General features: G+C 41.8%; 1 protein-coding gene across 9 annotated transcripts in view; it reads right to left on the bottom strand.

Annotated features, from left to right (window-relative positions):
* PRKAG2 (protein kinase AMP-activated non-catalytic subunit gamma 2) overlaps positions 1–14,471 on the bottom strand; it is a 240,877-nt gene that overhangs the window by 8,165 nt on the left and 218,241 nt on the right. For 6 of the 9 annotated variants that reach the window (XM_074366726.1, XM_074366723.1, XM_074366724.1 and 3 more), the window contains 6 exons: positions 8,268–8,313; positions 6,450–6,504; positions 5,316–5,442; positions 2,495–2,687; positions 2,133–2,170; positions 822–968 (listed from right to left, as the gene is read on the bottom strand). In XM_074366726.1, the coding sequence (XP_074222827.1) occupies positions 822–968; positions 2,133–2,170; positions 2,495–2,687; positions 5,316–5,442; positions 6,450–6,504; positions 8,268–8,313 (606 nt within the window). Of the gene's footprint in view, positions 1–821; positions 969–2,132; positions 2,171–2,494; positions 2,688–3,339; positions 3,467–5,315; positions 5,443–6,449; positions 6,505–8,267; positions 8,314–14,471 lie in introns of those variants that run through there. The other 3 variants (XM_074366728.1, XM_074366727.1, XM_074366731.1) reach the window with 2 other exon arrangements.

Raw genomic sequence — 14,471 nt, 5'->3', positions numbered from 1 at the left:
GAAAGCGGGCTAAGGTTGCTGTGATTAGCCTAAAAATAACCAGGTGCTTTTCTTCTTGGACTGTACTGTTGCATTTATAATAAAAAGTATCAAAGCAGACTCACTATGAATTAATTTCGCCTAATTAGAGGTTGTTCCAGAAGGAATGCAATTGCATCCTTCAGTCCTAAAGTGATAAGGAGTGACAGAAAGGGGTAGGAATGTTGTCCTCTTTAACAAGAAAGGAGAGAAATTATTTGGGGCATGGCTGTACTGAATTAAGATGCACTATAAAATGATTTCACTCATCTTTATGCAAAGCATGCAAAAAAACATCCTACAGGCACAAGTACGGGGGCCACAAGTGCTGAGGGGTCAGGAGAGGAACGGACTATTTACTACTTATCTAAATACTGGTGGGAAGAGAGACAATTACTTTAACTTAAATCAATAAAATGTACTCTGATCTTTTTATCATTCACTTTGTTAAAACCAAATAATGACACATTTTTAGCTTTAAATTCATTCATACTCTAATGAAACAAAGTTCTGTTTTCTCGGGTATGTTTTAAAACCATGAAAGTTTCTTACCAGTTTATTTGATTCAACTACGATAGCAAGACTTACAAGTTCACTTCAGTGAACATTAACAGATGACCTACTATGTGCCAAGGAACGTGCTGGGTTCTGGGGCAGGGAAGCCACGTCATTTGACTGAACGGGAAGGTGGCTTCCGGGCCGCTCCCATGGCTCAGTCCCTGGGGTGCTCTTTACTAGCTCGTACTTGTGGCAGCTGGGCTCAGGGGGACAGGAGGACGGAGGGACGGGTGCAGCCAGCTCACCTCAGCTCTCACTATTCTGTCCACGATGGTCTCCAGTATCTCCAGCTTACTGCACTTCACAACACCTTCGAAATACTGTGACCGATGCTGCAGGGCCTGCGTCACTGTGATGTCTAGGTTGTTATATGTCTTTTCAGCAGCGAGGTTCTGTAACAAAGTACCAGAGAATTATGTCCTTCATTTCAATTCACATTAATGACCCAAATTAGTAAGTTCAGAGCAACCTGATTTTTAAAAAGGTTAATGTTTATCTTAATTTAGTACCACCACACGCGCTCATGACGTGCCATGAGTACGACTGTTCCATCGTCTTATCAATAATTTAAAGCTTACAAGGTGCATGTTAGTCATGAAGAACCATGTTACATTCTGACTGTATGTCGTACGGAGGATTCCCCCATCCCTACCCTGCTGGGTTCTGCTCCCTGAGTGAATAAAGTCTTACAAGAAGTAGACTGACATTTGCAAAGGCTGAGAAGAACCCAGGGCTGTGGAACAAGGGCTCTGCGAGGGAGGCTTGGGGACCCGTGGGGATAAAGTCATGCAGGAAGCCCTCCCTGTGCATCCGAATGCTTCTCAGGGTTCTGAGTGACCTCACAGGGTCCCACCAACCAAACTCCAACAAGCCTATTTTTTAGTGTCTTTATATTAAACAGAATAGGATGAAACAAGAGAGTCTGAGACAGCTGCAAAAGAATATTTAACGCTGGGGTCAATGTTATGACAAAAGACGTGCAGGTTTGGGCCTATCAAATTTTCAGTTCCCTTTCTTAGAAATAATGTAAAACTCTAAGGAAGTGCACTTGAACAGGGGTAAAAAGCATTGACTGGTAAGACGCAGCACCAGAATCAACCTAATAAATTTAAACCAGGGATTAAAAAATAGGACTTTCTATGATTGTTTATTTGTGGTCCTCTTTAGAGCAGTTGTTCCCAATCAGCAAGCTGTGGGATAGACAGGACCAGGGATCCACGAATTCACGTGTGGACTAAGCACGTGCCTGCTGGCAGAATGAACAGATGTCTCCCATACGGAAATGTCACGATTTAAAATATACACACGCTGTGATAATCGGTAAGTGACACGTACTGAAAAGACAGAAATCACAGAGTGCCACCAATACATTATTCACTGCTAAACCAGTGCATATGAAAAGCACAATGACTGGGGAGTCTATGGAGTTCTCTGATAAGAGCCTCATCCTCAAAAAAGCTAGGAATTACTAAGTTAGGAAAATCATAAAAAGAAACTGATGACTACACTTTAAATGCATTTTAGATGACAGGTTTAATAAAATTAAAAATACTTACAATTACATCAAATTTGGAATAAATATCTACAACTTTTCCTAAAAATAAAAATATATGTTAGAAAAATGTCTTAGAAACCAAAAGCAGCATTTAATATCAACCTTAACTAGACAATTACTAGGAATTAAATACTGTTAAATAAAATAAGCTTGTCTACTTTTAAAGGGACGTGAAAATCACATCTTAGTGGAAAATGTGAAAATAAGCCTGTTTAAAATTCTTGTTCTTGTCCTCCTGAGTGCTCCCCGGCCTGAGTTTTCATTTTCCCCACATATCTGATATGCCAGGTCATTTATCGATAATTTCACCCTCTGGAGATAAACCGCTGCTTCTGCTCAACTGGCACGGCCCAGCACACAGACCTGACTCGTCCACCACGGGCAGGGCGGACACGCGTCTTTCCACGAAGACATTCAGGGCTTTGATGATGGGCGTGTCCGGGTGGATGAAGGCGATGTCGTGGTACGTCCCGATTCCCAGGGCGTCCAGGTTCTGCTTCATGAAGGCAGGCTTTGGCATGTCGGACATCTGCACGGGAAGGCAGACACACATGCTCTAGGGCCAAGGGAGACCTTTTCAATGTTCACATGTCCACACTTGAATGAAAGACTATGTGCAACAAATTAAAGTTAGTCTTTTCTAACAATCTACCCGGATATATGAATTAATATGAAAACGTTACGTATAATTGTCTTTTGTTCAAACCAGCTTACACGTCTATGTTTATATTTAACTACTCAGTGAAACACTGCAAAGCACTAACATTGTAACATTCTCTCCTCTCCACCCACTGGAAAAGTGGACAGAAGAGGGGAACTACAGGTCTATTTGGAAATTAGGACCTATCGGCCATGAAGAATCTTTTTTCTGTAATTATTCATGTTAGATTTGTGGGCCTGCTGTCATTATTAAGTAATATTTATTAAGAACCCACACATTTCCAAACCAAAGCATGTGATGGTGGTGGTCGGAACTGCTAAGCTAGTTCTCACACCACCCACCTCTACATCCTGAATTCTCCTTTGGAGGACTCCAATTTTGTCTACTAGGAACAAGAACAAGCCAACCGAGCAGAATTAAAAGAACATTTAAAAGTTAACTTTTCTTTTCACGGGCTGTTTTAAAGGAGGAGGGAGAAGTCAGAAGAGAGAAGTCTAGGATCATGTTTGACTAAAACAAAACAAGGTCTATGGTTTCAAAAATCCACCTTTTATAAAGGGTACAGTCGATTCCATCCTCCTGGTGTACCTTACAATTATCAGGAAAAGATGAACAATTAGAAGAAACAAAATGTTCAAGTCAAAGAGTTCATCAATATTCAAATCATGAGAATCCTAGAAATTTAGAGAAAAAAAAGAAAGACCTATTAGGCCACCTAGCCCATCTCGATGCAGGACAACCCGTTCCTCGCTGCACGCTCAGCTAACTGCCGCGTGTCTCCAAGGGCAACACTACTTTCAGAAAATGATCTCAACTCAGCAAAAAGCAAGTTCTGGAATTTATTTCAAATCATTTTTATCTGAAAACCCCTAGCTGAATATTCTAATAGAATGAGCCTAATTACCATATTGGCCCAAATACAAGGCAGTACTGGCAGAGACAACCACTCCTGCTTTCTGTACAGAAGAGGACTCGCCAAAGGCCTGGCTCTGGCTGTCACTCCTCTGTGGCACGGTGTGGAGACAGACCGCACCCCACTGCTTAAATTCTGGGACTTCACGGAACAGTTGACCTTCTGGGCCAGACGCCTCCCGACAGGGCTGCTGGAGGGAGGGCTGCTCGGGTCAGAGGCCACTCCACCACCACCAGCAGTAACGTGGCAGAGTTACTCAGCCTCGCTTAATTTTATCATTTACAAATCAGATTAATAAAAATACCTACCTGAGAGGGTGGTGGTGAGGATGAGATTGATCCTGTGAAGTGCTTGACATAATCATAAATGGTGTTTAGCTTAATGGTGTTTAGCTCTCATGACTCATTATTTAAAACGACTCTGAGGGGTACACGGGCTCTGAGCCTGGCGCCTACGGGCCTGCGTACGGCCCACGGCAGACAAGGGCCCGTGCACGACAGACGGAAGGCCGACCAGCAACATCTACGCGTCCCTAGTTCTTCTTCCCTAGCCCGTCTCTTTACCGACCTTCATGCTTTTCTGTAAATTACTCCTCTCCTTCCTACATTCTTTCTTAGCATTTATTCAAACATGAAGAGTGTTACATTTACACATAAACTATTAAAACATAGGACTGGTTTGATGGACAGGGCATTTTTCTGAATCACTAAACCTCTGTGTTGCTGTCTGGCAAGAGTGAGGCAGGTGCCAGGAGGAGCCTGGGCTCCTTCACGTCGCACTAGAACGCGACTTTATCTCATCGGAGGCTGTGGACAAGACAGGAAAGCTCACGATGTAGATTTTTAATGTCTACGAAATTCTTTTTAAAAAACGACTGTTCATATGATCCCTTCTGGACCATGAATGAGGCCTCCTATGGGTTCTAGTTGACCAATTGTAACCTCAAAGTCAGTGCATGTATTTAAAAGGAAAAAAATTAAAGCCCTCTTGTAAGCACACTGGTCCTTCTGAGCCTCTTTTTAATACTGCCTACCAAAGAGGTTCTAAGTTTTGGATGATTATGGAGCCATCTCATTTCAAATGCAGCTGAGAAAACCTACAGACAATACAGCCCTAATTTGGACCAACATGGTATGTTCGCTTGTCAAAATTTTATTTGCTGTGGGTTTTTCTATCACTGATGTAGTTAACAATAAAATAATCCTGGGGACAGGAGTTTTTGAATTTATGTTTCCAAAACCATGATACCTATAAAGCATCATAAGGCAATTTGGCTCAAGTTATCTTGTATGGCATTTCCTTAATTAGACTGACTTACAAATTGCTTTATTTCCCCTCATTTTAGGTGATAAAATATTCTAATTTAAATAGAAAATTCCAAGTTTAAGAAAATTTATTTTGATACTTGCACTGAAAGGCGATTACTTGTTAACTGGAATCAACTTTGAGAATGTACAATTCAAATAGCAGTAAGCTGAGAAACTGAAGTGTAGAAATGGAGATCTCAAAACTGACAATTTTTCTATGAGGGTAACAGGAGCCAATTTACTTGAAGTATGTTAGTTAAAGTAGATGCAACTATGTCTTTAGAAACACTAAAAACTACTTACAAAAAGCTGGAGGAACTTGAGGATTCTTTTGTGGGTAAGTATATAAAGTGCATTCCCACTGATAGGGTCAATAACTGGCAATCTGTGGATTTTATTTTTGATCAACGAGTGTACAGCATCGAAGAGGCTGCGGGAAAAGCCATTAAAGTTGTTAGGAGGCTTTAAAGAAGAATTAGAAAACTTTGGACCACCCCTGCCTTAAAAGTATTTTCAGGGTCTTTAAATTACAGTATTAAAAGGTTGACCTAAAAGGACAAGTTTTAAACTGGAGATCTCAGCAGAAGTTTTGGTTTTCCAATCTGTGTTGACAATAAACCTCAAATCCAAGTGTGAGCTACAAATCTCTAGGAGAGCAGTTTTTTAATAGCACGTTTAATGCTTTTATTTGAGAAATGACAGAGGCTGACCTCAGGGAAGCTGAAGGATGACCCTGGCACCCGAGGGGACCTGTGGCCTAGACTGGCTGCTTCCTCCCTTGGCCAGCCTACTTTGGCTGCTCTGGCCTCGCCTGTGACTGCTGACAAGGAGGCATGCCAGGTGTGGCTGTTCGTTAGGACTTGGAAATACAGTAATAAAAGGCAGTATTCCACCTTTTCTCATGCACTAGTGCACTAGTGTTTTAAGAATGCTTTTATACCAGTGTGGGAGTGTATCCGAGCCGTCCAGAGGCTTGGATGAAGACCTGCAGGTTGGAAGACTACCGAGAGGGTGGCCCATTCCTCTGACCACCTCTGGACCAATGTCTAATAAGACTGATTTTTCAATTTCAGTGCATGTCAGAATCCCTGGGGGAATTGTTTTAATGTACATTCCTGGGGACTAAAACCTTCCAAAGACTGATTTAATATGTTGGAAGAACCCAGGAATCTGCCATTTTACCAACCTCCCTAGTTGGTTTCTGCTGCAGGTGATCTGGATTTTAAAAATACTTAGTATGGCCATCTTCCTAGTCCATTATCAGTCCTTTGGACCAGCAATGGCTGTGATTTCTATTGTCTCTAAGTTTCCTAAATTTAATATTTGGAATTAAGGAGGCTGGCCCCTATCTAGAAAAAAATCTATCAACCATAGTAATGAAACAGATGAATCTGAATGAATGAATGCTTTCAAAGGAGAAAAACTTCACAAGTTTACCTTGCATCTGGAGAAATATTCACTAAAGGCTTAAATGTTTCTTGTAAATAAAGCTCTGTATTTATGGAAAGAAAATATGTAATTAGTAACATATTTGCTGTTTACAATTATTACATAAAGTACCCTTCAATTTACAGGTAATAATTAGCATTATTTAACCCAAATGGGATTGAAAAACCAAATCAAATTAATTTACTGAAAACTATTGTGTTAATTATAGTTACAGCTATTTTAAACAACTTCCAAACTGTTTTCAGGTTGTTGCCTTTGTGGAAAGGTTAAGTATTTAAAAACAGTATTATAATAGATGTTGTAAAAATCAAAAGAAAAGTCAAGAAATCTGATAAAAAAGCAATACCAGCAGAGGTCACTAGAATGCTACCAGGTCACTATCACCCTCAAGAAACGAAGCATTTATGAAATCCTTTAAAACGAATTTTCTTAAGTTAAAACAAAATAGTTATAACAACTTTGTTCTTTAAACGTTATTAAGTTTTACTTGACCATACCGGAGCTGAATATACTACAGCTGGGGACCTTTCTAGTATGCAGAAATTATCTTTGTAAAGATAAACTGTAATTAATTTGCTCCACCAAGGTTTCTATACAGAAGGCATTCAAGAGTATCTCAACATTATTATTACTTCTACTACCAAATACCATGTAAAGTCAAAATGTAAATACACCTTGGTCTATCATTATTTATACAGTAGAATTTGATAAGAAGTTATCTGTCTTGGTGTTAAAATATACATTCACTTCATAATAGGCAGTGGATCCCAAGTTGACATACTACGGTTTGACTTGATAAAGCATCATAAATCAAGGCTATCACTCAAGGAAACTTCTAAATATATGAGATTGAAAGACACCCAGCCCTTTAGAGAATTCTAACAGATGTTCAGATTTTGCAGCCAGTCACAAAGGTTACTTATCATACCAAGCAGGTAATGGGAAGTACAAAGATAATTTTCAGTTATAAATTAAAAAAATTTCCTTCATACTTTAATTAAAAAAAAAACAAAAAACAAAAAACCACTGTCGAGCTATTTAAAAAAAAAAAATCCTTCAGTTCTCCCTCCATTCCTATCCAGGTTTCTCCCGGAATACCCTGTGAAGGCTCACTCCCTCCTCAGCGACACCACCCCAGGCCTCTCTCTGATACTCCTACTGACAGGTCCCCTGCCCCCTTTCCACCAGCCCAGCAGGACGACTGTCATTAAGACAGAACAATTTTATAATCGTGAAATTACAATTTTAAAATGGCTACATTTTAGGAAAGGGTATTTGATTGTAAAGGGTGAATTTCAACGTTACAAACAAAATTAAGCAATCTTGGAGTGATTTTCACATGCTTGAATCCAAATCATCTAGTTTAAAGTTCACTTTTTCTCTGTTTTTCCATAATTTGTAAAGAAATAATGATTAAATTTAAATAGGAAGAGATGCTTGATTTTGTTAATTTCAGGCACTCCTTTAGTACATTTTCTCTGCAAAGACTAACATTTGGGAGGTGATACTTAGTAGTGAGTGGTGGCTCTGCTGGGGGCAGAGACTCAGGCACTGGGTACTTACCCGTATCCCAGCCTTAGTATAAACACTTGCTACAGGTTCTCTACATTTGTCTATTAAACAGAGTGGGTAATATTTATAGTAGTATACCATACTATCAAAATTAAGATAAAAGTTAATGTTTTAATTAATGTAGTAGATTATTAAGCAGAGAGAAGAGGACCTGTGAAATTAAAACATTTTACCCATAAGTACAACATTTTTTTTCCTGATACTAAAAGATTTTTAACACCCAATCGAGCTTACCCCTCCATGTTTCAATCTTATGTTCCTCTAATTCATAAATCTGTACCTGGAAATAAGAAAAATTCCTGTTTAAAAATGTTTACATATACAACACAAGAAAAAAAAATTACTGCATAACTACTGCTGAGTCCCATAATTTAGCAGATGGAAATAAGGTAATTCCAAAATACTGGAAATATAAATGAGAAACATAAAATGCTCTACATTTATTTGAAGATGTTTTATAAATTTAAAACATAATAAATAAACATTATTTTCATTAACTTAAAGCTTCTGATACACTTGAACTTTAAAACACACACCGACATATATATGTACGAACACACACACACACACACTCCCACAGAAGATGTTTGGCATCTTTAATTTAAAGAGGGCAGTTGGTTAAATCATGTCCTACAGTTAAGCTGCTGGATCAGGCTGTGCCTGGACCACAGGGGTGGTCTTCACAAAGGCAGACGGGGTGCAAGGCCTGGAGGCTGGACAGCGGCTGCAGCCGGAGTCACCCGCAAGTCGCTGGCACGTGTCTCACCGCGGCTGAGCTGCTGCTCTCGGCTAAAGCACTCAGTGTCTCTGAATCTGTTTCCCTTCCTAAACAAGGGGATAAAAGGCCCCACATCCAGCTTCCGTGAGGACTGCGGGAGGGAGCCTGGCACAGAGCGCCTCCACGCCTGGCTCAGCTTAAGACAGTCACTCCGCCATCTGCAGCATTACTACTCGGGACTTCCGGGGGTGCCTGCGACAGGAAAACCTGGCCTCTTCTTGGAGCTTAAAATCCAGCTGGCGACATTGAGACAGTCCAATATAAAAATGCCAACAGCAAGTGAAGAAAGCATATGGATCAGCTCATACCCTACCAGGTTCAGGACAGGGACGCGGGAGAAGCGGGGGTGAGCAGAGGTCAGCAAGGAAAACGTCGAGGAGGCAGATTTCAGCCAAGCTCCGCGTGCGGAGTGGACTTTACATAAAGAAGAAAAATTCAAGGAGGGGCCTGGAGAGCAAAAAAAGACTTCCTCACAATCCTGAATCACAGACAGAAGACCGCACTGAAGGACAGGAGTGAGGGTCTGGGGACGACCCGACAGCGGCTCCATGTCGGAGCGGAGGCCGGGCTGGCACCGATGGGCATGAGCTCCGGGACCAGGTGCAAAACTGAGTGTCAGGTGAGTTAGGTCCTGAATGGTGACTGTGGGAATGTGGGGGGAGCTGGAAGGAAGAGCCAGAAGGTTCAGAGAATAATTAAGTAGGGGAGAGAGAGATGAATGAATAGTAAGAACCCCAATTCTGATGCTAGGTGACTGACTGATATTATCCAGGACAGAGAAGACGCCTAACTGAGGAAGGTGAGGCTGTGATTTTCAGTTTCAAGTGGAACATCCTGGTCTACACCTGACTCAGGCAGTTCTGAGATGCCAGTGCTCGGCAGCGCGCAGGCCTCCCTGCCCTCCTCCCGCACAGCCCCTCAGACCTCCAGCTGCAGCCGTCAGCGCGGACAAGACAGCTAACACGGGGGACCATTATGTAGCAGGGCTGTTTGGGCCTGGCACAGGGGAAGCTGTGTGTGTGTGAGAGAGAGTGTGAGCGTGTGCGTGTATGTGAGTGCAAAAGGTACAAACATGAGTAAGACTCAGGCTCCATCTCAGAGAACGTCCGACACCCCACAACAGCATTTCTCAGCCTTGGCGCTGCTGACGTTTTAGGCCGGACGGTTCTCTGCCGTGGGGCCTCCTGTGCACTGCAGGGTGTCCAGCAGCACCCCCGGCCCCTGCCCGCTGGACACCAGTAGAACCATGCCATCCTTCTCCAGCTGTGATGAAAAAATGTCTCCAGACACTGACAAATGTCTCCTGAGGCAAAATCACTCCCCGTTGGGAAACACGGCCCTACAACCAAGCAGAATACAACGTGAAAGGTGCCGTAAGGTTAGGTGACAGGAACACCGAAACAGTGACTGATTCTGCTCGAGGGAGACCAACACAGGGAGCTCTGTCACTAAGGTGACTGCTGAGCAGGACTCTGACGGCCGACAATGTCAACCGGCAAGGGCCAAGGACACCAAGGACCAAGGGTTGAGGAACTGGACTCTGATTTCCAAAGAAGAGAAGCCACTCAGAAAGAGCAGAGGAGCTAGAGAAGAGAAAGAGCTGAATGGCCCAGGTTAGGGGAGGAGAAGCAGGAGCCCACCACCACCAAGTGGAAATGAACGCCCCCCCGGGCTCTGCAGAGGGAGGGGAGGGCACAGCCACTGCTCGAGCACAAAATTTAATAGTTAAAAAACCCCAAGCTGTCCAGTCCCTACACGTGTGTAAATGCAGGGGCTGACGGGAGAAGCAGCACCCTTGGCTGTCCTCATAAAGAGCAGTTCTTTCCAAAACACACATGAACATTCCAGTTCAAACGTTCCACTTCCATCTTGTAGAAAATCAGCCAGAGAAAAATAAAGAAGCTACAAATTCTTTCATGTTTAAGCTCCTAATCTCACTGAAAAGAAATGTTTAATAGGAATAAGGTTTGAAAATAAGATAGGCAATCACCAAGGAAGAACTGGTGAGTTTAAGACAGAGCAACAGAAATCACCCAATCTGAAGATCAATGACAAAATAAAGACTGGAAAACGAACAGTCTCAGAGGCCCAGGGGACAGCGGCAAGTGGTCTAACACACAAGCAGGCAGCGTCCCAGGAGAGGAGAGAAAGAATGGGATAAAGTATCTGAGGAGACAGCAGCCAAAACTTCCCCAATTAGGCAGAAAACCAACTTAGAAGATCATGGAAACTCAACACACCTGGAGCAAGATAAATACAAAGACACATCACAGGTAACAGCTGAAATTCAAAGTTAAAGAGAAAAGTCTTGAGCCAGAAAGGAATGGTGCATCACACAGAGGACATGAGGGTGGCAGTTTCTACTGACTTCTCAGTCTCTATGAAACAGCAAAACTGGCCTTTAAAAATCAAGATGAAATAATGACATTGTCAGATGAACAAAAACGGAGAGAATTTATTACCAGCAAGATGCGGACTACACGGATGCAGGTGGGAGTCCTTCAGGGGAAGGGAACGCTATCAGAGGGTGACTCAGATCCACAGAGGAGGAGCAAATGGCACCTACTGGGGTAAATACAAAAAATGAACTTTTTTCCTTTTACCCTTCATTTTGTTTAAAATAAAAACGACAGGGGTAGATTAAATAGAACTATACTTTTCATATAATTCCAATATTAACGCTAAATAGGTTTTGGTGAGTTAAAATTGATACTGAAACTCATACAGCAACCACAAAACAACAGAACAGTGCAAAAAGGCATGGCTAAAATATTAATGGAGCTCTCTCTATCGGCCATGAGGGAGCCCATGGGACCACACTTAGTCTCCTGCAGAAGCAGAGAACAACTAGAAAACGGGACGGAATCTGTGAAACAGCTGTTCTCAGACATGAGACAACATGCTCGGCAGGCCCGTCATCCCCGAGGGAAGGGAAGCAAGCACGCTGAGCCCCGTGGCCGCTGCGTCTCTCTCCAGAGGCGCTTCCTGGACTGTGATGCTGAGGGTGACAGTCTCAGAGATGAGGAGGCAGAAATCAAAGCCTGGGCAGACTGAGCCGAATGGAACTTGCAGGGCAGAGTACCAGCAGACGGGAGGGAGCTGTCCAGAAAAAGAGAAGACCACAAAGAGAGCTCCTAGAGGTCCTGACTGATCACTAAGCGGGGCACGCATGGATGACACGACGTGAGACCCGGCAAACACCGAAAGACAGTTGCCTTCTGACCAGGCAGAGTGGAGAGTCCTTGCTGAACAACCAGGGAATTCCACGGAGGTCCCAGAAGTATTAGTAGAACTAAACCAGCTAGCAAAGATTAACGCCCCAACAAAGCTTAAAACCAAGCCTCTAAATAAGCATGGAAAAAGATACTCAACATCCCTTGCCACCATGGAAAAGGAAATCAAAGTAACAATGAGATAACCAATTGTCATCCACTAGAATGGCTATCATCAAAAAGAGACAGTGACATGTGTCAGTGAGGATGTGGAGAAACTGAAACCCACATCCACGGCTGGGGGCAATGCAAAATGATGCAGCTGCTGTGGAAAAGTCTGGCAATTCCTCACATAGTTAAACAAAGGTTACCACGTGATCCAGAAGTTCTACTCCGAGGTCTGTACCCAAGAGAAATGAAAACATATATCCACATTAAATACTTGTACATGAATGTTCATAGCAGCATTATTCACAATAGCTAAAAAAGTGGAAACCATTCAAATGTCCGTCAACTGATGAATGGATAAGTAAAACGTGGGATAGCCATACAATGGAATATTATTCGGCAATAAAAAAAAATGAAGCACCGATATATGCTGCAACATGGAGGCACCTTGAAAACACTATGTTAAGTGAAAGAAGCCAGTCACAAAGGACCACATGTTGTATAATTCCATTTATATGAGATGTCCAGTACAGGCAAATCTATAGCGACAAAGTAGATCAGTGGTTGTCTAGGGCTGGAGGTGATGGCAGACTCGTAGCATGTCGCAGCTAAAATGGTGTGACGTTTCTTTTGAGGGTAATGAGAATGTTCCAGAATTGATTCTAAGGGATGGCTGCACAACTCTGAATATACTGAAAGTCACTGAATTGTATACTCTAAATGGGGGAAATATAAGATATATGAATCACATCTCAATAAAACTTTTTAAAAAAGGATCTGCAAGCAGTTTGTCTGCCTAGGAAGACAATACAGATGTTCAACTACATAACATTAACAATGTCCAGCATCCACTAGAAATGATTATATTTGCAAAAAGCAGGAAAATGTGACCTGTAACAGGAGAAAAACTAGTCACTAGAATCAGACCCAGAACAGAGATGATGGAAAAAGCATCTGATAATACATGGCAGATATCTCAGACATACAACAACTGAAGCAATATGTCAGGGATTTAAAGGAAAACGTGAACATAACAAGGAGAGAAAAGGAAAATATAAAAAAGAACCAAATGGAATTTCTAGAACAGACATTATACTATATCTGAAAGGAAAAAAAATAATAGAAGATTAGATATTATGGAGGAAAAGAACAGTGAAACTGAAGACATAGCAATAAAATATATTTGAAATGAAGCACAGAGAAAAAAATACTGGGAAAAACACCACAGAACAAGAGAGTCTCAGTTGAGTAACTAGAATCCCAGAAAGTAGGGGAGGGGACAGAAAAATATTTGAAGAAATAATATCTAACAGAATGGAGGAAAAAAATATGATCTCAATAGCCACAGAGAAAGCACCAAACACAATTCAACATCCACTCATGATGCAAACGTCCGGCAAACCTGGGAAAGGAGGAACACTGTCAGCACGAGAAAGGGCATCTGCGGAAAACCACAGCTGAGCCACTCGTGTCAGTGGAAACCGAGTGCTTGCCCTCTGAGACGGACACAGCAGGGAGGTCTGCTCTTGTGACTCAGTGCTGCACTGGAGGCCTCAGCCAATGAAACAAAGCAGGAAAGGAAGCACCGTGTCCACAGACTGCAAGACTCAATGCTGCTAAGATGCCAGTTCCTCCCCAACTGATCTGCAGACTCCCAGTGGTACCAACAGGCTTTTTTTTTTCTTTTTTCTTTTTTCAGTAGTTACCAAGAGACTATGGTACTGGCACAGAGACAGACAGGCAGAACAACGGAACAGGACAGAACCCAGCAACAGACCCACATTTAAGGCAGTAAAACAATTCTATGACAAAAAGAATGTCTTTTCAATAAATGGTGTGTGTGGGTTTGGAGTACATCTCAGTGGTAGAGTGTGTGCTTAGCATGCATGAGGTCCTGGGTTCAATCCCCAGTATCTCCATTAAAAAAAAAGAAAAAAGAAAAGAAAAAAAACGGTGTAGGTACAACTGACTGTATTCGCAGGTAACATCATTATGTACACAGAAAATCCTAACAAATGTTAAAAAAAACTACTAGAATAAGTGAATCTTTTAAAATAAAAGGTTAATATATAAGTCAATTGTTTTATATACTAATGATAAATGCTTAAAAATGAAATAAGCCATAGTTTTCACAATAGCACTTTTCTGTTTCTAATTTTAAAATGAGGAAAAACGTGGAGAAAAAAGTGTATCCTCAAGAATTAAGAAAAACTTAGGACTGCATATTTAGTTATAAATGCTCTTCAGAAATTCTGATTTAATTAGCTACCGCTGAGACTT

This window comes from Camelus bactrianus, chromosome 7 (assembly GCF_048773025.1).
Source record: "Camelus bactrianus isolate YW-2024 breed Bactrian camel chromosome 7, ASM4877302v1, whole genome shotgun sequence".
Taxonomy (NCBI): domain Eukaryota; kingdom Metazoa; phylum Chordata; class Mammalia; order Artiodactyla; family Camelidae; genus Camelus; species Camelus bactrianus.
Note: the sequence above shows the minus strand (reverse complement) of the source record. Positions and strands in the feature narration are given on the sequence as shown.